The sequence below is a fragment of the Trachypithecus francoisi genome, unplaced genomic scaffold (assembly GCF_009764315.1).
Source record: "Trachypithecus francoisi isolate TF-2019V2 unplaced genomic scaffold, Tfra_2.0 Lachesis_group12, whole genome shotgun sequence".
NCBI lineage: Eukaryota > Metazoa > Chordata > Mammalia > Primates > Cercopithecidae > Trachypithecus > Trachypithecus francoisi.
The window spans coordinates 85,143,781-85,170,989 of record NW_022681457.1 but is presented as its reverse complement, the minus strand read 5'-3'; the positions used below and the strand labels follow the sequence as shown (position 1 = coordinate 85,170,989).

Here is a 27,209-nt window from a genome sequence, read left to right as displayed (position 1 = left end):
ATGCATTATGCGAATCAAAATATCTTGACGGATAAATTGTAGAGCTTAATAGATTTTGTTTTATTTCATCCTTGTTAATTTTGTTTAATATGGCTGGGCATGGTGGCTCACGCCCATAATCCTAGCACTATGGGGGGCCAAGGCAGGAGGATCACTTGAGTTCAGAATTTGAGACCAGCCTGGAAAACATAGTAAGACCTTGTATCTACTAAAACTAAAAAAAACAATTAGGCATGGTGGCACATGCCTGTAGCCCCAACTACTAGGGAGGTTAAGGTGGGAGGATCACGTGAGCCATGATTGCTCCACTGCACTCCAGCCTGGGTGACACAGCAAGACCCTGTCAAAAAAAAAAAACCAGGATATTAACATGAACATGTAGGATATCTGTCCTACTTACATGATTAAACAAATAGCATTATGTAAAAAGATACTAGAAATCTTGGAGATCCTGGGTTCTGAGAGAATGGGACCAATTTTTCATACCATGTCACAGTATGCTGAAATTTCTGGTTAAGTGGTAGAATTTCAGAGGTGGAAGCAAAATCGGTCATCATATCTAGCTCCTTTGTTTTACAGATGGAGAAACTGGGATGGGAAAGTAGAAGAGAAAGTGATTTCCCTGAGCTCACGAAATGAATAAATGACAGAAGTGAACCTTGAAGTTCTCCACTCCCTATTCAAGTCTGGCACTTCTGTTTCCTCCAGCCTCTAGACAGTCGGCTTTATAATAGAGCAGCCAAATGTTAACTTAGTAACAAGAAGAAAAGGGCTAGAGGCTTCGGAGGTAAAGGGGCTGAAACTCATGCCACCTGTGTTCTTGGTCATCAGGCTGCATTCCTTATGACATAGGCATTTGGTGAGGTCGATGCATGTTTGCCAAAGCTGTGAAGGCCAAATATCCTGATTAAAAGGAATTTGGAGCCTAATGGATTCTGAAGGAAGTGCTTACTCTGTTCTCCATAGAACTGAGGAACTTCAAGCTGCCGGGACTTTGTATAGGATAGTGTTTTCACCCTAATTTGCTTCCCCTTCTAGGCCTCTTGGCAGTAGAAGCATGTGAGACCAGCTTGACCTCCACCTTCCCAGGTTCTGGACTATGGTACAGAATCTTAACAAGTAATTAAGGTTTTCTGGCAAAGTTCAGCTGGCAGTGGCACCAACAAAAAGTGCATTTTTTTTCTTTTTTTTTTTTTTTTTTTTTTTTTGAGATAGGGACTCACTCTGTTGCCCACTGGGGTGCAGTGGCACAGTCTGAGCCGACTGCAGCCTCCACCTCCCAAGCTCAAACGATTCTCCTGCCTCAGCCTCCTGAGTAGCTGGAATTACAGGCGCCACCATGCCTGGCTAAAGGTGCGTTTCCATTCAACAAATGCCTCCATACAAGACCATGTAGGAAATGAGATGCTAGGAAAAGGGTTAAAGTATAATCACAGTTCTGGGCCGGGTGTGGTGGCTCACACCTGTAATCCCAGCACTTTGGGAGGCTGAGGCGGGTGGATCACTTGAGGTCAGGTGACCAGCCTGGTCAAGGTGGTGAAACCCCATCTCTTTTTTTTTTGAGACGGAGTCTTGCTCTGTCACCCGGGCTGGAGTGCAGTGGCCGGATCTCAGCTCACTGCAAGCTCCGCCTCCCGGGTTTACCCCGTTCTCCTGCCTCAGCCTCCGGAGTAGCTGGGACTACAGTCGCCTGCCACCTCGCCCGGCTAGTTTTTTGTATTTTTTAGTAGAGACGGGGTTTCACCATGTTAGCCAGGATGGTCTCGATCTCCTGACCTCGTGATCCGCCCGTCTCGGCCTCCCAAAGTGCTGGGATTACAGGCTTGAGCCACCGCGCCCAGCTGAAACCCCATCTCTACTAAAAATACAAAAATTAGCCAGGTGTGGTGGTGGGCACCTGTAATCCCAGCTACTCGGGAGGCTGAGGCAGGACAATTGCTTGAATCTGGGAGGCAGAGGTTGCAGTGAGCCAAGATTGCGCCACTACACTCCAGCCTGGGTGACAAGAGTGAAACTCCGTCTCAAAAAAAAAAACATATATATGTAAAATCACAGTCCTGTGATAGAAATGGTAAATGAGGAGGGCAAATTTGGTGTCTGCTAGGGACTTGAATGATGCAATAACTAGCTCATGTTTTTTTGACTGCTTACTGTAAGCCAGTGGTTATGCTAAGTGCTCTATATACATTCTCACTGAATACCCTTAACAGTTCTATGATCATTAGCCCCCTTTTCTTGATGAGACACTGAGCCTGAGAGGTTAAGATCACAGAGTTGCCAGGTGGCTAGGGAAAGCCCTTGTTTTGACACTACTTTCTCCAAGAAAGCTACCCCACCTCAGTTCCCTTCCAGTCCTAGTATTCTGGGATTCCACTCCCACGTGGTCTGCTCCCACTTCCCTGCTCCTCTGCCCTTCCAGCCACTTTGTTGGCTCCTCTGTGGGAGCACAGCTTTCATTCTGCCTTGGGAAATCGCCGTGTTCACCAGCTGTCACACCTGTTGCTGTGGGGGCTGCTCAGGGGCAGGGGGCTTGTCCCCTCCATCTCTGGCTCAGGACACAGCACAGAGCAGCTCATGGTGATTGTTGCTGAACTGAATTTTGGGCAGAGGCCCTTGGAATGGCTAAAATCTGCTGTTTAGGTTTATGGGAATGTGAAGCCCATTGTTTAGAAAACACAGCTCTATCTCCACATGGTAAATTGAGAAATGATTTCTGTTATAAGAATCAGCCCAGCACTGGGCAGCTTGCAGTCTAGCTGGGAGCCCAGAATTGCACAAAACAAACCTGAGAATTGCACAGGCTGGATCTAGGGCCTCAAGTGATGCGCAGTGGATTCAAAAGGGGCATGCAGAGAGGACAGTGAAGGGGGCATGGGCAGGAGATTCCAAGACTCTGACCAAGATGATATGGGGACAAAGCCCTGTGAATTCAGCCTCCTAAACAGCTTTCTCTGCCCCTCCACCCCATCACCATTAGAGGCTCATTGTCATTGTACCCACTCCCACATCTGATTACTGTACCTGCCTCCACCTGCAGGGCCCTGACTCCTGTCTCCCTCTGATGCATATTCTGCTCTGCTTCCATGCTCTGGTCTTGGGTACTTTCAACGGTTATTCTGCATTATCCTTAGCTCAGTATCCTTATGGGACAGTCCCAGTCTGCAGAGAAGCCCCAGCCTCTAGGCGGTGGCATCCACGTCTGCTCCACCTGGAGCCGATGCAGGTGCCTCATGGGGGGCGCTCTGGGGACCGCGCAGAAAATTTACGAGCAGTGTGGAAATATACCTGTTGGGTAAAAGACAAACTAGGCATATGTTTAAGCCACCAGCAAATGACTATTTGAAAATGTTATTGAGGTGATGACTTCAAAACGTGATTTTGAGGGCATTATACACTTGCTTCAAGGTTCAATCTTCAATCCACATGGGGGGGCACCATAATCTCTGGTGCCCAGGGCCCTCGTCTAGCTCCTGTGAGGCCCTTTGCGGTCCCTCCCTTGCCAGCCCCTCCAGCCTCGGCCATTTGCCCCCTGGGCTCTCCAGGTTCCACCGCCCCCCTTCCCAAGCCCAGCTCCACTGCTGTGTGACATGGAGTCCCTTAACCACTGTGTGCCTCAGTTTCCTCATTTGTTAAAAGAGGAGGTTCCAGTGGTATGTATCCCCTAACGATGTGCGAGCATCACAGAAATGACACGGGACACACACTCAGAACATGCCTCGCGCGTGGAAAGTGCTGACTGTTACCATTATTAGGCTCCTCCCCGGGGTCTCAGGGCCTTGGCACAAGCTATTCCCTCAGCCTGAAGCACTTTCCTCTACTGACCTTTCCCAGCACCGTCTAGGTGCCTTCTTCCGCAGCGCCTGAACCACAGAGGAATAATTATGTAAGGCGAGAGCGCGCCCAGGGAAGAGCAGGGTGTGCAGAAAGGGACTGAGTCAGTCGAGACGTTTCCGCGGGGATCCTTCTCCTGCCAGGCCTGCACCGGGGCTGTGGCGACTAAGAAGATATGCACAGGTGGTTCCCGAGTGTTCGGGAAGGGCCCCAGAGCTTCTGGCCCGGATGGAGGCAGGAACCGGAGTCCCCTCTGCAAAGCTGTATCAGTACCGGGGACGCAGGGCGCGCAGCGAGGGCTGGCGGAGGCGGCCCGCCTGGGGCGCTGCCCGGGCTCACGCGGGAGCCAGATGGGGGACGCATGGAGAAGCAGCCGAGCAGGTGCTGGGAAGGAGGCGCCCGCAAAAGCGCATGCAGGGGCCACGGGGAAGGCGCCAGGAGGCGGCGAGGGGCCGCGGTGGCCGGAACCCAGGCCGGCTACTGCGGGCAGAGGAACGTGCCCCACCCTCGGGGCTTGGCTGGCACCGCCCGGCTCTCCAGACGGGGCTGCGGCCGCGTGTCGGGCCCGGTGACGACCCCAGCACACCACGGCAGGGCGGCCGGGTGGCACCACTGGCGAGACTGGGACGGCGCCGCAGCCTTAGGATCTCTGCGCCGAAGCCCGCGGCGCGAGCCAGTACGGCCCTGACCACACTGACGCCCAGGCTGCGGGCTCCTCGCCCGGACCACCTACCAGCCACGCCGAGGTCGCATCTCCGAGTAGCCCCACCCGCCACACCGGCCGCCGCCCCAGGCCCCTCCCGGGCGTGGCCTCCGCGCCCCGGCCCCGCCCCCGCGCCCCCATTGGTCAGTCCCGGGGGTGGGCGGGCGGCACCGACGGCTGAGCCGGGGCAGGGACTCGCGGGAATCGCGCCGCCCGGGTCGCTGCCGGAGCTCGCCCGTCGCCCCTGCGCTGCGCGGACCGCGGCCACAGCCGGACTGGTGGGCACGGCGGCGACAGACGGATTGGCTTGACAGTCCCAGTCCTCAGAGGAGCACCGGCCTCGAGGCGGTGGCGTCCGCGTCCGCTTGTCCCGGAGCAGGGGCAAGTGCCGCGCGGGGGGCGCTCCAGGGACCGCGCTGAGACCTCGGACGCCGCCCGCCGAGGCCGGCCCCCGGCTCGCCGAACCCAGCTCCCCGCTCGCCGTCGGGGCGTCCCCGGGCCCAAGGGCGGCCGCGGAGCCGATGCGCGCCAGCTGAGCGTCCCCGGCCGGCCATGGCCGCGCGCGCAGGCCCGCTCTGGCTCCTGGGGCTGGCGTTGTGCGCGCTGGGCGGGGGCGGCCCCGGCCTGCGACCCCCGCCCGGCTGTCCCCAGCGACGTCTGGGCGCGCGCGAGCGCCGGGACGTGCAACGCGAGATCCTGGCGGTGCTCGGACTACCTGGGCGGCCCCGGCCCCGCGCGCCACCCGCCGCCTCCCGGCTGCCCGCGTCCGCGCCGCTCTTCATGCTAGACCTGTACCACGCCATGGCCGGCGACGACGACGAGGACGGCGCGCCCGCGGAGCGGCGCCTGGGCCGCGCCGACCTGATCATGAGCTTCGTCAACATGGGTGAGTGCGGCCGCCCGCGCCGTAACCCTTGAAGTAAACTGGCTGCAGGGGAGAGTGCGCGCATCCGCGGGCTGTGCCGGGCCCTGGCCGAAGGGGGTTGCCACAGACGGTGGACGCGAACCACCGGAGAGTGGGACCGCCGTGATTAGGGAAAGTCTAAGGATCATGGGGCCCCCTGGGCTGCGGGGTGGTCAGGAGCAGGCTGGGGGGAACTGTGGCTGCCTTCATCCTGCTCCAAACACACCCAGGAGTAAGAATCAGGTGATGTCCTTGCCCACCTGGGCTGCCCCAGGCAGACAGCCTGGTCCTGGGGAGACGGTGAGTAAACAGAGGCCGGGATGCTGTCACTGTGATAAGGGCAGTACTGAGGAGAGGGACGAAGTTCAGCGTGGAAACCTGTGGTCACATCATCAGAGTGACCAGAGCTGACTCGCGTGTCCTGAGTCCACAGCAGGCTCTTCCCTGTGCGGAGCCTGGGTGGGGTGCGGCTGTCAGGGGAGCGGCTGGGGAAGGAGCAGACTCAGCTCAGTGGGGCAGGGACTGTGGCCTTGTCACCCTGGGCCAGGAAGCCTGACTGTCCATCCGGTGCTCAATGAGATGACCTTTCTGTTGTCAGGTCAGGCTTTCAGGGTGCAGAGAGCTTTCTGAGGAGTCTGGGCTGAAGAACACAGGGGACTGAGCCGCAGCAGGTTTTGTGGGGCCATCAGCCATTTTCTTCCTACACTAGGGCAGAAGAGGGCATGGCCAAGCCTCTGCTCCCCACAACCCAAGAGCTGGTGGTGGAGGTGAGCAGCAGGAGACAGCCGTTCACCATCGGTGAGTGCCCAGAGCCAGGCACAGGTCTCCAGCCGGTGGGATCTGGATGTTGCCTTTGTAGTTAGAGGACAGGGTGGGGATGGGGGACAGAGGAGACCCTCTGTGAAGCTGGGACTGGGCCTCTGTCATCAGGACAGGCTGACACTGGGCTCAGAACCAAGAAGAGTTGTGGATGGAGTCGTCCAAGAATGTCCCCGAGGGAGCCGCCCATCAGAATGACTCACTACCCAGCCCATGTCCTACCTCCCCTGGCATCCCCTGGGTCAAGACATGCACAGCCTGGTGGGGCTGTTGCTGGGAATTGGGCAGGGCCTACCCCTCTGTGTGACCTTAGGGAAGTTCCTCACCTTCTCAGCCTTGGTTGCTCCTTGTAAAATGAGGTGCCTGGTGATCTGTCCTCAGGGTTGTTATGTGATTGGCTGGTAGAGGGGCAGGAATGGAAAGCCTGTGCCGCTCCCCTCAGGGTGAACCTGGACCTGGCCATTTTTAGCCTTCCACCTGTAGCCCAGCCTTAGTGTGGAGGTGACAGGAACATCTCCACATGTCTTGTACACCTGAAACCCAGAAATGAACTCTAAAAGCCCATCAAAGGTGTTTGTACTTATTTTTAGAATGAAAAGTAGCATGTGAACTTTTTCTCTTTTTTTTTCTTTTTTTTTTTTTTTCTTTTTTTTTAAGAGGCAGGGTCTCGCTCCATTCCCCAGGCTGGAGTGTAGTGGTGTGATTATAGCTCACTGTGGCCTCTAATTCCCGGGCTCAAGCAGTCCTCCTCCTTCAGCCTCCCCAGTAGCTAGGGCTACAGTTGCACACCACCACACCCAGATAATTTTAAAATATTTCTTGTAGAGATGGGGAGTCTCACTATATTGCCCAGGCTGGTCTTGAACTCCTGAACTGAAGCAATCCTCCCACCTCAGTCTCCCAAAGTGCTGGGATTACAGGCGAACTTTCACAGCCTTACAATGCCTCATTTAATTCATGTGAGACTCTTTTGCTAGCCCTGTTTCATAGTCTCAGAGAGGTTAAATGGCCAGCCCAGGGCCACACAGCCCATCCATGGTGACATCCACGGCTGTGGATTCCAAATCCCAGCTTCCTCCCACCCCAGCTCTGCGCATTTTGTGCAGACCCGGGGCTTCCAGCGCTGCGGGATTAACAAGCAGGTCGTTGTTAGTGGAAGCCCAGGCTGCGGGTGGGCGTGGCCAGCTGTCAGAAGGGCCTCTTTATTCTGCTCTGCTAACTGCACTAGTAGAACTCTCTCAGTTACAGTAGCTTTTTTTTTTTTTTTTTTTTTTTTTTTGGAGACGGAGTCTTGCTCTGTCGCCCAGGCTGGAGTGCAGTGGCCGGATCTCAGCTCACTGCACGCTCCGCCTCCCGGGTTCACGCCATTCTCCTGCCTCAGCCTCCGGAGTAGCTGGGACTACAGGCGCCCGCCACCTCGCCCGGCTAGTTTTTTGTATTTTTAGTAGAGACGGGGTTTCACCGTGTTAGCCAGGATGGTCTCGATCTCCTGACCTCGTGATCCACCCGTCTCGGCCTCCCAAAGTGCTGGGATTACAGGCTTGAGCCACCGCGCCCGGCACAGTTACAGTAGCTTTAACTGGTAATTACTGAGGCCGTGGGGTGGGTGGGGGTATTTAGACACATACCAGGATGCTGTCAGTGTTTGGAGGCCCCTGAAGGTTGGTGGCCCCAGAGCCACCACGGGATCTAATAGCAGGGTCGCTGGGTGTCACTGCCCACACCCAGGCTCCCACACCTGCTCCCACCAGCTCCTATCAGCCTCATCTGGCTCCTGCATAGCCAGGCCTGGTGCCCCTAGGGCCCAGCTGTTGATGGCAGCCTGTAGGACCCAGAGGGCGGGACTCTCACAGGCCTCCTGCCATGGCTCAGGTCTCTGTGCAGAGCAGGTGCTTTAGGAAGGCAAGCCTGCGTCCTGATGTTCAGAGCCTGCACTGGGAGGCCAGGGCTGGGGTCAGAGCTGGGGCCCCGCCTGGCCTGTCATCCATATCAGCCTGTAGACCTGGGCTCTCTTGGGCAGGACAGTGATGGAGCGTTGGATTCTGTCCCTGGTCTCTCTGCTCAGGGAGGGGAGAGCCCTAAACTGGGAGGCAGGACCCAGGTTCTTGTGCTGCCTGGGCCCGCCATTAACTCCTGCATATCCTGAGCCACGGCCCTTTCCTTCCCTGAGCCTCTGCTTTCTTGTCCATTCTATGGTGATGGCATCAGAAAAGCAAGGTGCCTCCCATCCCTGACCCTGTGGCTCTCTGGCAGAGGCGCCTTCTCACAACACCACCATGCCTTGGCCCCAGTGCCTCAGGCCGGCCCGGCCCCTCCTGAAGGAGGAAGGATGGCAGGAACGACCACCTCTGCACACTCCTTCTGAATCCTTCTCCACCCATGTCAGCGGAGAGGCAGGTGCTCATGTTCCAGATTGAGAAACTGAGGCATACGCAGGACTAGCGGGCAGAAGTCCAGCCAGGATCAGAATGCAGGCAGCTTCACTTTGGTCCTGACCCCTTCTTGAACCAGACAGCTTTGCTCCTGTGGTCTCCAGTGACCATGGACCGGGGTGTTGATGAACAGAGCCGTCTGGATTTGGGAGAAGTAGGACTGAGTGGGAATTCAGGACCTGGCCCGGTCCTGCTCTGCCCTTTCCAGCCATGTGACCTGGAAGGGTGGCACCATCTCCATGGGCCCCGGGGCCACTTCCTTTGTTTCTTTACTAGGGACCTCTTTCATTTTCCCATTCATTCATTCAGCAAATCATTCTATAGCACCTACCAAGGATGAGGCACAGTTCTAGTCACTGGGGATATAACAATGAAAAAAGTATCACGCCTGTAATCCCAGCACTTTGGGAGGCCGAAACGGGCGGATCACAAGGTCAGGAGATCGAGACCATCCTGACTAACACGGTGAAACTCCGTCTCTACCAAAAATACAAAAAAAATTAGCCGGGTGTGGTGGTGGGCATCTCCGGGAGGCTGTGGCAGGAGAATGGCGTGAACCCGGGAGGCAGATCTTGCAGTGAGCCAAGATCACGCCACTGCACTCCAGCCTGGGTGACAGAGAGAGATTCCGTCTCAAAAAAAAAAAAAAAAAAACAATGAAAAAAGTAAAGTTCCTATCCTCAGGGAGATGACTTTGTAGTGCGAGAGACACATAATACATACATGAGCCCTAAAGGTAATTAGGGCTCCTGGAAACAGGAGGGACTGAACAATGGCGAGACAGACAGGGCTAAATTGGGGGTTTCTGACCTGAGACCCACACACACGGAATTTGCATCCTGACACCGACACCTGATCTCAGTGTGATCTGGGCTTTCCAGTCAACCTCCCCAAGCCTCAGTTTCCTGCTCTGTAAAATGGAGATACTCATCTTATGGGGCTGTTCCGGGCTTGTGTGAGATGATACCCAGCGATGCCCATGTGCCCAGAACCTCTGCATCTGTTCCGTCATTGGTATCTCACAATTATCGTCACATCTGTGTTTGAAAGAGAGGAGAATGAGGCTCAGAGCAATTAGGTGATTTTCCCAAGGCCACACAGCGGGTTGTCTGCCTGCCTCCATGTCAGACATAGCAGCTACCTCCGCCAGGTCCCGGCCTATCATTGGAGGCAGTAAGTGCTGTCGAATTGAACTAAACGTGAATGTGTGTTGTAAGCTAAGAAGCCTGTTGTTAAAATATTTTTATTTTGGGGGGATTTAGAGAAATAATGCATGCTCATTCTACAAAATTCAGATTCTGCAGAAGCATGTAACTTGGGTGCCCCTGGGGAGCCCCATTGCTACCAGACAGTCACTCCAGCATCTACTTTCTGATCTTCATTGCCATGGCCTGTTCTTTGAACTTCACATAAATGGAATCTTACAGTGCATACTCTTGAGTCTAGTCTTTGACTCAGCATACTTCTGTTTCCATTTTCCTCCATGTTGTTGTATCTGTAGTTCTTTCTTTCCTAACTGAGTTATATTCCATTGCATGAATATATATGCCATAGTCCATCCACTGTTAGGGACATTTGGGTTGTTCTGAACACTTTTACCCACATCCCTCTGTGGCTATATTAGAGCGGGAATTTTAATCTTGCGTGTGCCATTTGGGAGCTGTGTGATGTTGAGCAGCTTGCTTAAAGTCCCTGAAACTCAGTTTCCACACCTTTGAGACAAGGTAAGTGAGCCAACCTCGTGGGGTTGCATGCAGTGTAGCCAGCTGGAGGCTGACACACAGAAGGAACTTCACAAATGGGTGCTGACCGCGCCCCACTTCTGCACCATTGCTCATTGGGTAGCTCCTTCATAGAATACACTTACCTCCATTTTTGCTTGTGAAAACTCCACCCACTTTTAAATGAAGGTGGGTCAGGGTTTCCATAAATCTCTCCGCTCCTACCCCACAATCCCATAGGGACAGGCTCTTTCCAGGCAGAAGCCCCACCTGCCTTGCATGCACTTCTCTTAGGATTCTAGTCGCTTTCTGCCTGTGTGACCCAGGGGCACACCTAACTCCTGGGCACACCTAACCCCTCTTTCTCGTACTTCTCAGCAGCCCCTGAACAAGCTGAGAACACGACCAAGTCTGACTCTTCCCTGCCCCCGCCCCTGCCCCCCACCCTTCGCCCCCCCAACCCCTGTGGCAGGAAGTTGAGGGAAAGAGGAACCCAGCAGGAGGCAGGGAGAGCCAGGAGGAGCCTGGGCCTGGTCAGGTGGGACAGAGTGGGGACGGCCCTCCCTGTCTGTGTGGGGGCCGACAATGGGTGCCACAGCTCCCTGGGCCCCCCTCCCGGGACCCCGAGTCCCCACAGGGCCCTGCCTGGAGGAAGGTGGCTTCACGGGCATTCTCAGGTGTCTGTTGACAGGAGGGCCTTGTTGACGGGTGACCCCCATCCCAATATGTCCCATTGAACTCCAGGGCCACTCGTTTCACACTGGCCACAAGTGTGAACATCCACATCACAGGCCTCTAACACGGGCCTCTAATCTAACCCTGGAAACCCTCTGCCTCTTCTTGGACTCAGTTTCCCCATCTCTGCAGGGTTGCCTGAAGGCTTTTCCAGCTCTGACCAAAGAATGTGCCCACCCCCTGCCTGCTGATGGGGGCTCTTCCGGGGTGAGGCACAGGGTGGGGAGGTGCACCCAGCCCCCTCCTCCCGGAACCTCTTTCCCACAGGCAAGAGAGGATGTGTCACCGTGACCACTTCTTTCTGGAAAATTCCCACAGTTCAGTTCTTTCCTGGGATTTCGCTGGAGGAATTGCATCTTTCTTGCTCACATCTCCTGGGATCTATTCTTGGCCTTGGCGGGCTTGATGTGGTGGTATGTGTGGGTGTTCCCTTTTAATTTGGGGTCCAGAGCTGTCTGAGGCCTGGACTGGTAATTATGAGAGCAGCACCATTTATGGAAACAGCCCTTGAAGCAAGCCAGTGATGAGACCCGGCTGGAAATACCTCAGCATGGAGGCCTGGGCCTGCCTGGAGGGGGTACTGAGATTTCTGGGTGGGAGAAGCCCCTTCAGGACACAGAACCAATAGGTCATGAGTGCCACCCTCCCTTGGCCTGTAGAGGCTGTGGGGCCCAAGCCTTGTTTTGGGTCTGAAATGGGGCACCCCCTCAGCCTTTGCTGCCTGTGGGACAAGCCAGACCGGCCTGGCCTATGCACCCCAGGCTCTGGGGGAGCCGCTGTCCACCCTCAGGGGCCAGGCCGGGAGAGGAGGCAGGTCCACAGCAATGGGAATGTCGGTGACTTCTGATGGAGTCACACGGGGACATGGTAGCCACACCCGGACTGGCAGTGATACCCAGCCCAAGGGCTCTGGGCCACTGTCCTGGGGAAAAGAGGCCCTTGGGAAGAAGGGGCCGGGGCACCCCCGCTCTGGAGCCCTGGAACACTACGGCCGATGAGGCGACATGCGAGTCTCCCATATCCACCCATGTGGCTCCGTCCTGGCCCTCCTAGGGCTCGCTGTCCAGAGGAACAGCTGAACCAGAGACAGCAAGCCCTGGCATGGGGGCCATAAGAGGCCAAAAGCCTAACCTGTGTGGGGTCTGAGGACTGGGAGGCTTCTCAGCCGGACTGGGAGGGACAGGGCCACCTGGGGAGAGCAGCTTCCAGGAGGGACTCTCAGGGAGGCGTCTGCAGGAAGAAGGCACAAGAGGCCCAAGGGACAGATGGCAGGGCCAGCGCAGGGAGGGCCCTGCGACACTCTTCCTGTGGGCCCTTTGGGCCCTGGGGAGGGTCTGAGGGGAGGTGGGATGGGTCACAGGCCACAAGATTCTGTTCTGAGCTGGAGGATGAGGGTGTCTTTTGAAGTCTCACTTTTTGGTCAGAAATAAGACAGATTTAGGTTGTCTGGGTGAGACTAAATTACTCAGGGCACAAAAATAGCCAGAGCCCTTGTTGATGTTGGGCTGAGGGTCGCGGAGTTTGGCATCTGGAGGCCCAGCCTGGAGTAGCTGGTGGCCATGCCCGGTGAAGGCCACCTCCTGCCCCCAGTGGCCTTTCCTGGAAGAGCAGGATCTGGAGGTTGCTTTATCCCAGGCTGGAGGAGGAGGCTGAGGGCTCTCTGATTGTTTATTTTCCCAGAGCCACCGTGAGGTGGTTCAGAAAGTAACCTTTCCTGCCTCCCATGTGCCTCTCCGTGGGGTGGCATTGTCTGTCCTGGATTCTGAGCCAAGCCCCCCAGCTGATGTGTCTCAATGGAACTGGCTGTCACCAGTCCCTGTTGGCTGCAGAAAGCTCTACAGGCACACTGTGGCCCAAGTGACTTCTCACCTCCCAAGGTCATGGACTGTCACAACATTGGTTGGCAGCAACTGAAGTTTTGAAGTTCTTCCCAGGTCACAGGGCCTCTTTGAATCACTGTGCTGAGTTCTTGGAGGCTAGAAACAGGATTTCTTGGAGATGGACTGGCCTTGCCTGTCACTGCAACCTCTTCTCATACACCTCAGCCCCCTGACCACTAGATTCCAGCCACACCAGCCTCCTTGATGTTTCTCGAACATGCAGGGCCTTTGTATCCACTGTTCCCTCTGCCTAGAAGGCCGTCCTCCTCTTCGAAGGAAGAAGGAACCACGACTGGTTCCTTCTCCCACAGTCGAGGGTATTTTCCCCTTACTTCCCAGGTTTTAGACTAATGAATGGATCCCTAGCACTTTTGAAAGGCAGTGTTTCTCTGCTACTGACAGTCTTGCCTCCTAGGAAACATTTGGCAATATCTGGAGACCTTTTTAGTTGTGCAAATGGAGAGGGGAAGGGAGTGCTGCTGTCGGCTAAGGGGTGGAGGCCAGGGATGCTGCTAAACATCCTGCAGCACACAGAACAGCCCCTACAACAAAGAATTATCTGGCCCAAATTGTCAGTGGTGCCACAACTGAGAAACCTGTTCAAGGTGACCCGTGTTTGATGGTGGTGATGATGATGGGCTCACCCTTTATTAGATACAAGGTTGTCTTATTCTATCTTGTGTTGCTGTAACAGACTCCTAAGACTGAGTAATTTACCAAAAAAAAAAAAAAAAAGAGGTTTATTTTATTTTATTTTATTTTATTTTTGAGACAGAGTCTTGCTCTGTCACCCTGGCTGGAGTGCAATGGTACAATTTCAGCTCACTGCAACCTCTACCTCCTGGGTTCAAGGAGTTCTCCTGCCTCAGCCTCCCAAGTAGCTGGGACTATAGGTGCCCGCCACCACACCTGGCTAATTTTTTGTATTTTTAGTAGAGATGGGATTTCACCACATTGGCCAGGCTGGTCTTGACCTCCTGACCTCAGGTGATCCACCCACCTCAGCCTTCCAAAGTGCTGGGATTACAGGTATAAGTCACCGTGCCCAGCCGAAATGCGGTTTTTTTGGCATACAGTTCTACTGGCTGAAAGGCTCAAGGCTAGGCAGCTGCATCTGGTGAGAGCCTCAGGCTACTTCAATTCATGGCAGAAAGTGGCAGGACAGTGGGTGTGTGCAAAGAGAGCAAGTGGTGAGAGGAAGCAAGAGAGCAAGCCAGACTTTTTAACAGCCTCCCCCATGTAGGGAACTAATCCATTCCCCTGAGAGGGAGAACCCACCACTGGCCCCTCCACCATGGCATTAGTCTATGAGGGATTCACCCCCATGACCCAGACACCTCCCACTAGGTACCACCTCCCATCACAACCACACTGGGGATTAAATTTCAACATGAGTTTTGTCGGGGATAGACCACATCCAAACTGTAGCAAGGGGTATATTATCCGTACTGTTCACCTTGCTTTTTTCTTTTTCTTTTTTTGAGACAGAGTCTTACCCTGGAGTGCCATGGTGCAATCACAGCTCACTGCAGTCTCAACCTCCCAGGCTCAAGCCGTCCTCCTATCTCAGCCTCCTGAATAGACTATAGGCAAAGTGCCATCATGCCTGGCTAATTTTGTTGGTTTGTTTTGTTTTGAGACAGGTTCTCTTCTCACTCTGCCTCAAAACAAAGAGCTAAAGTGCAGTGACGTGATCTCAGCTCACTGCAACCTCTGATGCCTGGCTAATTTTAAAAAATTGTTTAAAGACAGGGTCTCCCTATGTTGCCCCAGACTGATCTTGAGCTCCTGCCCTCAAGTGGTCCTCCTGCCTTGGCCTCCCAAAGTGATGGGGTTACAGGCGTGAGCCATCACAGCCAGCTGGGACATTTTCTTAGAAGTACAGTTTCTGAGTCACAGCATGTATCATTTTGCTAGATTATTGCCAGATTTCCCACCCTAGGGATTGTGCCACTTTGCATTCCTGCCAGCAATGCCCAGAAGTGTTCAGGTCTGATCTTAGAGTATCTTACTCATGAGGCCTTCTCAAACGTCACATCTAAAGAAACCCCACACTGGGCCAGGTGCAGTGGCTCACATCTGTAATCCCAGCACTTTGGGAGGCTGAAGCCGGTGGATCACAAGGTCAGGAGTTCAAGACCAGCCTGGCCAAGATGGTGAAACCCTGTCTCTACTAAAACTACAAAAGTTAGCCGGGCTCAGTGACAGCCACTTGTAATCCCAGCTACTCGGGAGGCTGAGACAGGAGAATCGCTTGAACCCAGGCAGCAGAGGTTGCAGTGAGCTGAGATCGCGCCACTGCACTCCATTCTGGCCAACAGAGTGAGACTCTGTCTCAAAAAAAAAAAAGAAAGAAAGAAAAGGAAACCCCACACTGGACTGGAATTGGAGGTGTCAGTATGACCTTAGATACTTACAAAATATATTTATAAAAACAGATACATACAGATGTGTGTTTTTGCACACATTAATGTACACACATATATATCCTAGCTTTGTCCACTAAAAGGGCCTAAAAGTATTGACACTCCAGGACAGTGAGCAGCCCAGTGCCCAAATCTTGGTTTCTAAATATCTCTCCTAAAAGCAAAACAAAACAAAACAGAACTCCTTGCAGAAATGGCTGATTCCAGGGGTGGGGATGGGAACTCCCAGGATATACCTAGAGTATCTTGTGGTGCCAGTTAGAAGTGCTCAGAAAAGGATGGTGGGGGTGGTCAGAAGGACACAGGAGCCAATCTAAAGGAGCTGCCAGTGGCCAAAACTGGAACAATTTGACCAATGAAATAAATAACAACAGTATGGGATATAGCCCATAGAATAAAATAAACACCTTTGAATCCATAATGATATAAATAAATAATTAGGCTGGGCACAGTGGCTCACACCTGTAATCCCAGCACTTTGGGAGGCCAAGGTGGGCAGATCACCTGAGGTCAGGAATTCGAGACCAGCCTGACCAATATGGTTAAATCTTGTCTCTACTGAAAAAAATACAAAATTAGCCAGGCATAGTGGTGCACACCTGTAGTCCCAACGACTCAGGAGGCTGAGGCAGGAGAATAACTTGAACCTGGGAAGCAGAGGTTGCAGTGAGCCAAGATCATGCCATTGCACCCCAGCCTGGGCAACAGAGCAAGACTCTGTCTTAAAATAAATATTTAAATAAATAAATAAATGTAGAAGAACGAACAAGTCTTCCTTTAAAAAGAATTCCAGTTAATACATGTACAAGGAAAGAAGGAAATAGAAAATCACTATTCCAGCCTGGACAAAACAGCAAGACCCCATCTCTACAAAAAATACAAAAAATTAGCTAGGTGTGGTGGTGCATGACTGTAGTCCCAGCTACTCGACAGGCTGAGGTGGGAGGATCCCTTAAGCCCTGGGAGGTTGAGGTTGCATCACTGCACTGCAGCCTAGGTGACCAAGTGAGACCCTGTCTCAAAAAATGAAAAAGAAAGAAAATCACTATTGGCTCATGTCTGTGATCCCAGCAAGGTGAGCCAGGAGTTCAAGACCAGCCTGGGCAACATAGTGAGAGTTTATCTCTACAAAAAAATAAATTAGGCAGGCCAGGCATGGTGGTACTACGCTTACAGTCTTTTTTTTTTTTTTTTTTTTTTTTTTGAAACAGAGTCTCTTTCTGTATCCCAGGCTGGAATGCAGTGGTGCAGTCTTGGGTCACTGCAACCTCTGCCTCCCAGGTTCAAGCGATTCTCCTGCCTCAGCCTCCTGAGTAGCTGGCACTACAGTCAGTCACGCATCACCAAGCCTGGCTAATTTCTTGTTTTTTAGTAGAGATGAGGTTTCACCATGTTGGCCAGCATGATCTCAATCTCCTGACCTCATGATCCACCGGCCTCAACCTCCCAAAGTGCTGGGATTATAGGCAGGGACCACTGCGCCTGGCCTGCTTATAGTCTTAACTGCTCAGGAGGCTGAGATGGGAGAATCACTTGAGTCTGGGAGGTTGTGGCTGCAGTAAGCCATAATCACACCACTGGACTGCAGCCTGGGCGGCAGAGTGAGACCCTGTCTCAAAAAACAAAACAAAACAAAACAAATAAAGTATTTTCCTCATGATATTTATTATTTACAAAATGAAAAATTGTGACATTACAGTGTAGAAACCTGGCAGACACCACGGTAACCAGGGAATCAAAGTTCATGCCACTAGCAATAAGATATATTGGTATCATATTGTCCCATTTGATGCTCTGAGAAGGGCATATCACTTTGAAGGGGGCCTGTCCCCCCTCCACACCTGGTATTTCTCCAAAGGTGGAGACGAGAGACTGAGAAAAGAAATAAGACACAGAGAGACAAAGTATAGAGGAAGAAAAGTGGGCTGCGGGGACTGGCACTCAGCATACAAAGGACCCGCACCAGCACTGGTCTCTGAGTTCCCTCAGTATTTATTGATCACTATCTCTACCATCTTGGTGAGGGGGATGTGGCAGTACTATAGCGTAATGGCAGGGAGAAGATCAGCAGGAAAACGTGAGCAAAGGACTCTGTGTCATAAATAAGTTTAAGGAAAGGTGTTGTGCCTCGATGTGCACGTAGGCCAGATTTATGTTTGACTTTACACAGACATCTCAATGCAATAAACAGCAGTATTGCCGCCAGCATGTTCAGTCAGTATAGCGTGAGACTCTTAATCTCAGGGTAGTGGTTCAAGCCCCATGTTGGGCGCCAGATGAAGGGGGCCTGCTCCTCCACACCTGTGGGTATTTCTCAAAAGGTGAAGATGAGAGACTGAGAAAAGAAATAAGACACAGAGACAAAGTATAGAGGAAGAAAAGTGGGCCCAGGGGACCAGAGCTGAGCATATGGAGGACCCGCACCGGCACTGGTTCCGTCAGTATTTATTGATCACTATCTCTACCATCTTGGTGAGGGAAATGTGGCAGGACTATGGGATAATGGTGGGGAGAGGGTCAGTAGGCAAACATGTGAGCAAAGGACTCTGTGTCATAAATAAGTTTAAGGAAAGGTGCTGTGCCTTGATGTGCACATAGGCCAGATTTATGTTTGACTTTACATAAACGCCCCAATGCAGTAAAGAGCGGTATTGCTACCAGCATGTCTCACCTCCAGCCATAAGGCGATTTTCTCCTATCTCAGTAAATAGAATGTACAATCGGGTTTTACACTGAGACATTCCAATCCCAGGGACAAGCAGGAGACAGATGCCTTCCTCTTATCTCAACTTCAAAGAGGTCTTCCTCTTTCACTACTCCTCTTCAGCACAGACCCTTTATGGGTGTCAGCCTGGGGGATGGTCAGGTCTTTCCCTTCCCACGAGGCCATATTTCAGGCTGTCTCAGTAGGGGGAACCTTGGGCGATACCCAGGCTTTCTTGGACAGAGGTCCCTGGGGCCTTCCGCAGTGCGTTGTGTCCCTGGGTACTCAAGACTGGAGAATGATGATCACTTTTACCAAGCATACTGCCTACAAACACATTTTTAACAAAGCACATCCTGCACAGCCCTAAATCCATTAAATCTTGAGTCAATACAGCACATGTTTCTGCAAGCATAGGGTTGGGGCTAGGGTTACAGATTAACAGCATCTCAAAGCAGAAGGATTTTTCCTAATATGAATCAAAATGGAGTTTCTTATGTCTTCCTTTTTCTATATAGACACAGGAACAGTCTGATCTCTCTTTCCCCCACACACTTCTGTGGTGTTCTCCAAAATCCATAACTTAATTCAAACATGAGAAAACATGAGACAAACCCAAATTGAGGGTGTGCTACAAATAACTGACCAGCATTCTTCAAAAGTATCAAGGCTGGGTATGGTGGCTCCTGCCTGTAATCCCAGCACTCTGGGAGGCCAAGGCAAGAGGACTGCTTGAGCCCAGGAGTTCAAGACCAGCCTGGGCAACATAGTGAGCCCTTGTCTCAATAAACAATTTTTTAAAAACTTAGCTGGGCATGATGGGGTATACCTGTGGTCCCTGCTACCCTAGAGGCTGAAGTGTGAGGATCACCTGAGCCCAGGTGGTTGAGGCTGCAGCAAGCTGTGACTGTGCCACTGCACTCCAGTCTGGGTGACAGACCAAAACCCTGTCTCAAAAAAAAAAAAAAGTGTCAAGGTTGAAAGGGAAGGAAAGACTGAGGAATAGTCACATCAGAGGTGCCCCAGGGGAAATGACACTAAAGGTATTAATGTGTTAATAACATGGGATCCTAGATTGAATCCTTGACAAAAAAAGATATTAGTAGGACAGTTGGTAAAATTAGAGAAAAGTCTGGATTTAGTTAACAGTATCAATTTCCTGGTTTTTTTTTTTTTTTTTGAAACGGAGTCTCACTCTGTCATCCAGGCTAGAGTGCAGTGGCGTGATCTCGGCTCACTGCAACCTCCGCCTCCCAGGTTCAAGCAGTTCTGTGCCTCAGCCTCCCGAGTAGCTGGAATTACAGGCACCTACCACCACACCCAGCTAATTTTTGTATTTTTAGTAGAGACAGGGTTTCATCATCTTGGCTGGGCTGGTCTCGAACTCCTGACCTCATGATCCACCCTCCTCAGCCTCCCAACGTGCTGGGATTACAGGCGTGAGCCACCGTACCCACCACCCCAATTTCCTGATTTTCTTTTTTTTTTGAGGCGGTGTCTCGCTCTGTCGCCCGGACTGGAGTGCAGTGGCCGGATCTCAGCTCACTGCAAGCTCCGCCTCCCGGGTTCACGCCATTCTCCTGCCTCAGCCTCCCGAGCAGCTGGGACTACAGGCGCCCGCCACCTCGCCCAGCTAGTTTTTTGTATTTTTAGTAGAGACGGGGTTTCACCGTGTTAGCCAGGATGGTCTCGATCTCTTGACCTCGTGATCCGCCCGTCTCGGCCTCCCAAAGTGCTGGGATTACAGGCTTGAGCCACCGCGACCGGCCCTGATTTTCTTATACTATAGATTGGTTATGTAAGAAGCTATCATTAGGGGAAGCTATCAGGGAAAGAATGGAAAGTCTGCACTGTTCATGCCGTTTCTCTTTAGATGTAAATAATCCTAAAGTATTTCAAAATCAAGTTAAAAACATAAATAAGGCAGCCCCCACACTCCCTGCATTATTCCCAGTCCCCCCAGGCTTTGTGTACTTCCTAGCACTTAGCACATAGGCTGATCTTGTTTGTTAACTTTCATGTTTGTTATGTTACTTCTCTGCAAGCCTGTAAACCCCATGGGGACAGGAGCTGCCCCACCTTGCTTGCCGCAGTGTCTCCTGCACCTAAATAATGACTTGTGCACCATTAGTACTGCTTTAAAATGTACTGAATAATGAATTAATTCATATTCCTGGCTGTGACCAGGAAAAATGAATGAGGAAAAGTCAGTGTTCTTATAAAGCCTTCAGATCATGAGAAGGCAACAAAGTCAGGAACCTCCTCCTTCATGCCCAAAAGTGAAATTATGGGACGCTCAAAAATAGGATCCCTGTCCCAGATTTTGCAGGTAGGGGAAATAAATGTGCTGCCTAGAAACTTTGCTCCAAACATCAGTGGCTCCTCCCGGGGCCACCATGGAGAGGGGATTCCTGGCAGGATGTATCTCAGATGACCGGGATCAGGACATTGGCCAGACAGACAGCATCTCCCGCACGGGTCTCCCAGCCTATCTGAATCTGACAGGGAGCCCTGGAATGAACTTCCCAACCCTACAACTGACAGCAGAATTTTACTGGGAAAACCCAAGAAATCACGTTGTGCAGACCTAGGCCTTTCCCATGAATCCCTTCCTCCGTGGACCCTCAAATCAGCAGCCGCTGGGAGGCAGCAGCAGGCATTTCATGCTGTGTATTGAGGGCCTGTCGAGAGGCCTTGAGCACTTTTGGCCAATTCCAGCATGGTTTTTATGCCCCTTTTCACAGTATCAGACGGAGGTGGTCCACGGTAGCAGAAGGAGCCCAGCGAGGAGTCAGGGTTCCGTTTCCACATGTGGGAACGTGGGAGGAGATTGTATTTGGTACTTTCTGTCTGAGCCAGAACTAGGAGACCGTCCCAGTGGCATTGCTGAGGTGTGGCCGCTCAGCCAGGCATCTTTGGGAGATTCCAGACCTTGGTTCTATGGGAAGGTGGGGGCTGGGCATTCACTGACAAGGAAATGTTCCCGAATAGTGTGGGAGAAGCATTCGCTGGACCAAAACCAAGAACTGATTACAGTCAACAAACCCTGCTCTTCATCGTTTTCATTTGACCCTGTTTCAAAGTGTGATTTTGCAGGCATGGACACTGAGCCCAGAAGGTTAAGTGCCCTGACAAAGTTCAGGCAGGTGAAAAGGAGGCACCTGGAAGTTGAACTGATAGATTTCCACGGTGTATTTTCTCTCATTCCACACTTTTATTTAGAAAAAAGAAAACTGGCCGGGCGCAGTGGCTCACGCCTGTAATCCCAGCACTTTGGGAGGCCGAGACGGGCGGATCACGAGGTCAGGAGATCGAGACCATCCTGGCTAACACGGTGAAACCCTGTCTCTACTAAAAAATACAAAATACTAGCCGGGCGAGGTGGCGGGCGCCTGTAGTCCCAGCTACTCGAGAGGCTGAGGCAGGAGAATGGCGTGAACCCGGGAGGCGGAGCTTGCAGTGAGCTGAGATATGGCCACTGCACTCCAGCCAGGGCGACAGAGCGAGACTCCGTCTCAAAAAGAAAAAAAGAAAACTGAACATCTCCCTTTCTCCACCATGGCCGCTGAGTTTCAGACATGGCCTCCTGATGGTCCTGGCTGGATGTTTGTCACTTTGATACTTTAAGTTGGAAAAGTAGCTGTTAACCGCTAGAGCCATGGCTGCCCTCCTATCCCATGGCCCCTGCCCTTTCACAGCCCTGGGTGGGAGGGACAGAATCCCCACTTTGCAGACAAGGAGACTGAGGTCACACAGGATGCTCACAGGGTCAGGGCTGGGGCCAGGAACCCAGCTACTGGCCAGATAATCTGCCCTTTCAATGCTCTCTCAGCAGCTAAAGCAGGGGCTGTCTGCCCACAAACCTTCATAGGGGAGAATCTGGGTCCCAACAAATGCTCTTCCTCAGCCCCAGCTTTTGAGAAGTATCTTTTCTATCCAAAGGTACAACCACTGGCCAGCTGCAGACCCACACAGCTCCAGCAAAGAAAGAGCACTCCCTTCACCCGGTCACAGTAATGCCTATTTCAGTGTCACACCCCAGGAAGTTTTACCAGTTTCTAATAAAAATCATTATTTTCCTAAAAATTTCCCAACTTCCAGGCTTGCCTGGAACAGCCAGGGGAGGCAGTTTCCTGTGCTGGAATTCCTGGGTGGTTTATCGATTTCACAAGCCCACAGCGGGGAAGTTTGGAACTCGGGTCAGTTCAGTTGAACAAAACTCTTGAGTCAGCCTGGGTAGACCCCCAGGTCAGGCAGGGAGGGAGACCACAGAGCACGGGCGTCCACACAGAGCTGATGGGTTTGTGGACTGTTTCCTCAGTCCTCGGATCCCACATGAAGTCAGCATGTGGCTTGCCGACAGGGATACCAGTGAGCCCCAGGACCCACCCGGCAGCCCTGCTGTGCCCTGGGACACAAGCACACAGACATGCTTTGAAAGTGGACAGGTGAAGCCGCGAGTGAGCTGCTCGTCACTGTTGCATGCCCTGTGACAGCCAACAGCGTGGACTGATTTCATCTTGCAAATGGGGGATTCTTACCCAGCCATGTAACACAGGGGGGTCTGCAGATCCGGAACCCACTGAAATTGTCACCCAAGTCATGTTGTGTGAGTGTGTTAGGGAAGAGAGCACATGTACGTAGATATTCATGGGAAGAGGTCCAGAACTCTGCCATCAGTGATCTCTGCCTACGGGGAGAGATCGTCGCTTGTGTCACGGCATCTGAGCAGCCCGGCTCTCAGGCGGGCTTTTGTTGCGTGCCCAGCACCCTCAGGTGCTGTGGAACAAGGCAAGTTCTTTTCTTCTCCGTTCTGGACTGGGATGAGCGGCCACCTCCTCCTGCCCACACATTTCTGGTCCCATCCCCCGCCCCACACAGCTGTTCGCCTGCCCATGGCTGGACCAGGTCCCCACCGCGAGGACAGGAAGTGCTCCCCACATCCGCCTCGGCCCGCACAGCCTGGTGCTTTTCCAAACCTGACTGTGGTCACTGAGCCCGGTAACCAGAAAGAATTTTTAAAAAGACTCACAAACATATCATTGAAATCTCAGTGTTGGGTTTTGGGGAAGGCACTGGGCGGCTCCCACCCCTGCTTTCCGGAAACACAGATTTCTAGAGTTTGAAAGGGACAAGAGGCTAAAGTGAGACTTCCCTAAATATAGCGTCCTGGGTATTTCCGGACACCTGGGGAAATGTGGGCTTTATTCCGCAACTGTGGCATTTGTTTGACTGTCAGGCCAGCCCCCGCCACGGGGCCCTGCTGCCCATCTCACCTCCAGCCTGGCCTCTACCCTCGCCTCCACCATGTCTTCTAATTCCCCTCCCCTCATGCCGCCCCCCTGCTGCCCCCGTCCCCTGTGCTCCCCACTGGCCAGAAGCACAGGCCAGGCTCCTGGCCCGGATTGGCACCCTCAGCAGGCAGGCCACAGCAGAGCTCATGTGCTGTCCCCAACATTGCTGACCGGTGGGCGCCTCCACCCCTGCGCATGTGAGGTCCCCTCTCCCTAGAGCACCCTCCCCGCCACCTTCTCCAGCTACCAAGACCCCATCCCACCCTTCAAAGCCAGTTCAGATGCCACCTGCTCAGATCCCACCGCCCAGTGAGACCCTCCGACTTCCCCAGCACCTGACTGGCCTCTCCGGGAGTTGTCACTCCTGCCCTGGTTTTTCTTGTTCCTTTCCACGTTTCCCTCCTTCCTCCTCCACCTTGTTCCAGAAAGGAAACGTCGGTCTCCTGCCCTCTGCTGTTTCCTGGTGCTTGCTTTCCCTGCCCTGCCCTCAGGCCCCTCTGCTCTGGCCCTCTGTCCTGGCTGGCCTGCCCCTGCAGGGCCTGTCTCCCTGACCCATGACAGATTTGCACTCATGCCTCAGCCCAGCTCAGCTGTCAGCCCTGAGCCCTGCCCTGCCGCACCTCCCATCCAGGCAGTGGGCAGGCTCTGGATGGCTTGTGTCCCCTGAGATGCTGTCGGTGATGTCAGTTATGTCCCTGTCTACCAGGCTTCCCTGCAGGGCCGGGGCCCTTTTCTGCCTTGGGTCCAATGTCCATCTTCCCTTTAGCCTGGAAGCTCCCAGAGGAGGCTCCCTCCTCTGTCTCATCTCCGGGTCACAAGACCAGCCAGACCGAGAAGGGGCACAATGGGAGTTTGGAGCCTGGGGTCTGTTGAGCACCAGCCAGGTGCAGGGCTCAGGCTGAGCCTGGCTGCAGGGCCTCTCAGCCCTGTCTGCTCCCTGGGACCAAGCCTGGAACAAACGTTTGCACAAAAGGAAACTGGCCCCACCAGGCCTCCCTGGGTCCCCTCCACCTTGAGTGGTGGGTGGCTGGGGGCGCTGGCTCACACCCGCTCTGCCCACTCCAAAGTCCGAGCCATTCCGAGTGCCAGCCCAGCTCTGCTTTGTCTTCTAGTGGAGCGAGATCATGCCTTGGGCCATCAGGAGCCCCATTGGAAGGAGTTCCGCTTTGACCTGACCCAGATCCCGGATGGGGAGGCGGTCACAGCTGCGGAGTTCCGGATTTACAAGGTGCCCAGCATCCACCTGCTCAACAGGACCCTCCACGTCAGCATGTTCCAGGTGGTCCAGGAGCAGTCCAACAGGTGCCTTCCCCTTGGCCCAGGTGCCCCCTGCCCCTGCCCGCCTCACAGTCTCATGGTCAAGGCAGCCCAGCAGGGAGTGGGGGTTGGTGGAACACTTCCCAGAGGACCCGAAAGAGACCCTCAAAGACGGGAAAGATGCTTGGCCCGAGCCCCCTGCACTGCGGGAAGAGCCCCAGTGACAGTCCTGCCTTCAAGTCCCTGCCCTGCCATCCTGGCTCTGGGGACTTGAACGGGTCATTGAACCACTGAGCCTCCGTTTCCTCATGTGTACACCTCTGTGGGCTGAGGCGGTGAGATGAGGCTCAGAAGGGGCACAGGCAGAGTCAGGTAGGACATGCCCCGGTGACGGCCCCCAGCGGGTCCTGGAGTCACAGAGGCAGCTGTGCCGGCCTCCGGTTAATTGTTCTTTCGTGTCCACAGGGAGTCTGACTTGTTGTTTTTGGATCTTCAGACGCTCCAAGCCGGGGACGAGGGCTGGCTGGTGCTGGACGTCACAGCAGCCAGTGGCCGCTGGTTGCGAAAGCGTCACAAGGACCTGGGACTCCGCCTCTATGTGGAGACTGAGGACGGTGAGGCTGGGGGCTCTGTGGGAGCAGCCCCTGGGGCTTCTCTGTGCCAGCACAGGCAGCAGTAGCAGCTTCCTGTGGCCCTGGGTTCCCGGCCTCACCAGCTGTGCCCGCTGCGAGGGTCACTGAGGTCCAAGGCACAAGGTCTGGCCCAGTGGGGGTGCTCTCTCCTCTCCCTCTGCTTCCCAGGAAGCCGGCGGTTCTTCCCACGGAGCAGCTTCCACCTTGGGAGTTTCTGTCCTGGAAGGAAAGGAGGGGAAGTGGTTGTGCCCTCAGACACTGAGGCCAGGAGGCTGGGTTTGAAGCCCAGCTCGGCAGTGCCCTGCCTCAGTGACCTTGGCTGGGACTTGCCTTTCCAGACCCTGTCTTCTCTTCTACAAGACAAGGATTCATGCCCTTGTTCATTCCACAGGTGAAATTGGGGAGAGCCTCTTTTATGCCAGGCAGTAGGAATACAAAGGCCAAAGTGGGCATGAGATGGGCGTGTTTGAGGCCCGGCAAGGGGGCGCCATGGAGCAGCAGTGAGGGCGGGGGTCCCAGGGGCCATTCTGAGTCAGGGTAAACCAGGGCCAGGTGGTGGGGTTCTTAGCATCATTTATTTTATTTTATTTTATTTTATTTTATTTTATTTTATTTTATTTTTTTTGAGACGGAGTCTGCTCTGTCGCCCGGGCTGGAGTGCAGTGGCCGGATCTCAGCTCACTGCAAGCTCCGCCTCCCGGGTTTACGCCATTCTCCTGCCTCAGCCTCCGGAGTAGCTGGGACTACAGGTGCCCGCCACCTCGCCCAGCTAGTTTTTTTTTTTTTGGATTTTTTAGTAGAGACGGGGTTTCCCCGTGTTAGCCAGGATGGTCTCGATCTCCTGACCTCGTGATCCACCCGTCTCGGCCTCCCAAAGTGCTGGGATTACAGGCTTGAGCCACCGCGCCCAGCCCATTTATTTTATTTAATAGCAGTGGTGGACGACAGGATCTGATTCAGGTTTTAAAAGAGAACCCTCTGAGATGCCCCCCTCTCAGGGTGCAGCAGAGCTCCCCACCCCTTGCGTGGACCGCACAATGACTTGCTTCCCGAAAGTGCGGTGTGGACAGGGTGTAGGGGACCTGACGTGCAGCGCCTCAGCCAGGTGAGGAAGGCCCACTGCAGTGACCGGCACCGGGCTAGCATGTGCACTGGGTGTAAGGGAAGGAGCAGACCACTGAGCTTCAGAGCCCCCCCACCCCCCGCTGTGAACCCGAAACCCCAGTCCAACCACAAGAAGACCATCAAACCCAAAGAGAAAGGCTTTCTGCAGAATACCTGGCAAACACTTCTCAAAACCGCCAAACTCATCAAAAAAAAGGGAAGGTTGGGAAATTGGAGGAGCCCAGAGGCACCTAAGATGACCAGCTCGGTGCATGTGGGGTCCTGGGTGGAATCCTGGACCAGCAAAAGGGCATTAGGGGAAAGTTAGGAAATCCAGATCAATCATGGTGTTTACTTAATAATAAGATATCAGTACTGGTCCATTAGTTATGAGAAAGGTACCCTACTAGTGTAAAATACTAACATTTCCCAGGGGAAACTGGGTCCAGGTATATGGGAACTCCTTGTGTGGTTTTTTTTTCTTTGAGACAGGGTTTTGCTCTGTTGCTCAGGGTGGAGTGCAGTGGCGCAATCGCAGCTCACGGTAACCTCCAACCCCTGGGCTCCGGCGATCCTCCCCCCTCAGCCTCTATACTATCTTTGCAAATTTTTATGTAACTATCAACTGTTGTAAAATTAAAACTTTACTGAATATATGCATAAAATAAGGAGCCCCCTGACTTCAGTGGGGAGAGCAGACTGAGAGGGACAAGAGTGAAGTCAGAGAGACTCATGGGAGCCCCACAGTGGTGCAGGTGGGCGCTGTG

At 53.4% G+C, this 27,209-nt stretch overlaps 2 protein-coding genes across 2 annotated transcripts in view; one reads left to right on the top strand and one right to left on the bottom strand.

Moving 5' to 3' along the window:
- Window positions 1–282: 282 nt before the first annotated feature.
- Window positions 283–5,088, bottom strand: LOC117093559 (translation initiation factor IF-2). Its single transcript, XM_033228873.1, has 5 exons — window positions 5,016–5,088; window positions 4,706–4,873; window positions 3,823–4,470; window positions 3,022–3,285; window positions 283–340 (listed from the first exon to the last, which is right to left on the bottom strand). The coding sequence occupies exons 1-4, from the start codon at window positions 5,086–5,088 to the stop codon at window positions 3,263–3,265; spliced, it is 912 nt and encodes a 303-aa protein (XP_033084764.1). The 3' UTR covers window positions 283–340; window positions 3,022–3,262.
- The window catches only part of BMP8A (bone morphogenetic protein 8a), a 59,778-nt gene continuing 37,279 nt past the window's right edge, over window positions 4,711–27,209 (top strand). The window contains exons 1-3 of the mRNA XM_033227018.1: window positions 4,711–5,420; window positions 24,562–24,751; window positions 25,172–25,320. Coding sequence (XP_033082909.1) covers window positions 5,087–5,420; window positions 24,562–24,751; window positions 25,172–25,320 — 673 coding nt within the window. The 5' untranslated portion in view covers window positions 4,711–5,086. The remainder of the gene's footprint in view (window positions 5,421–24,561; window positions 24,752–25,171; window positions 25,321–27,209) is intronic.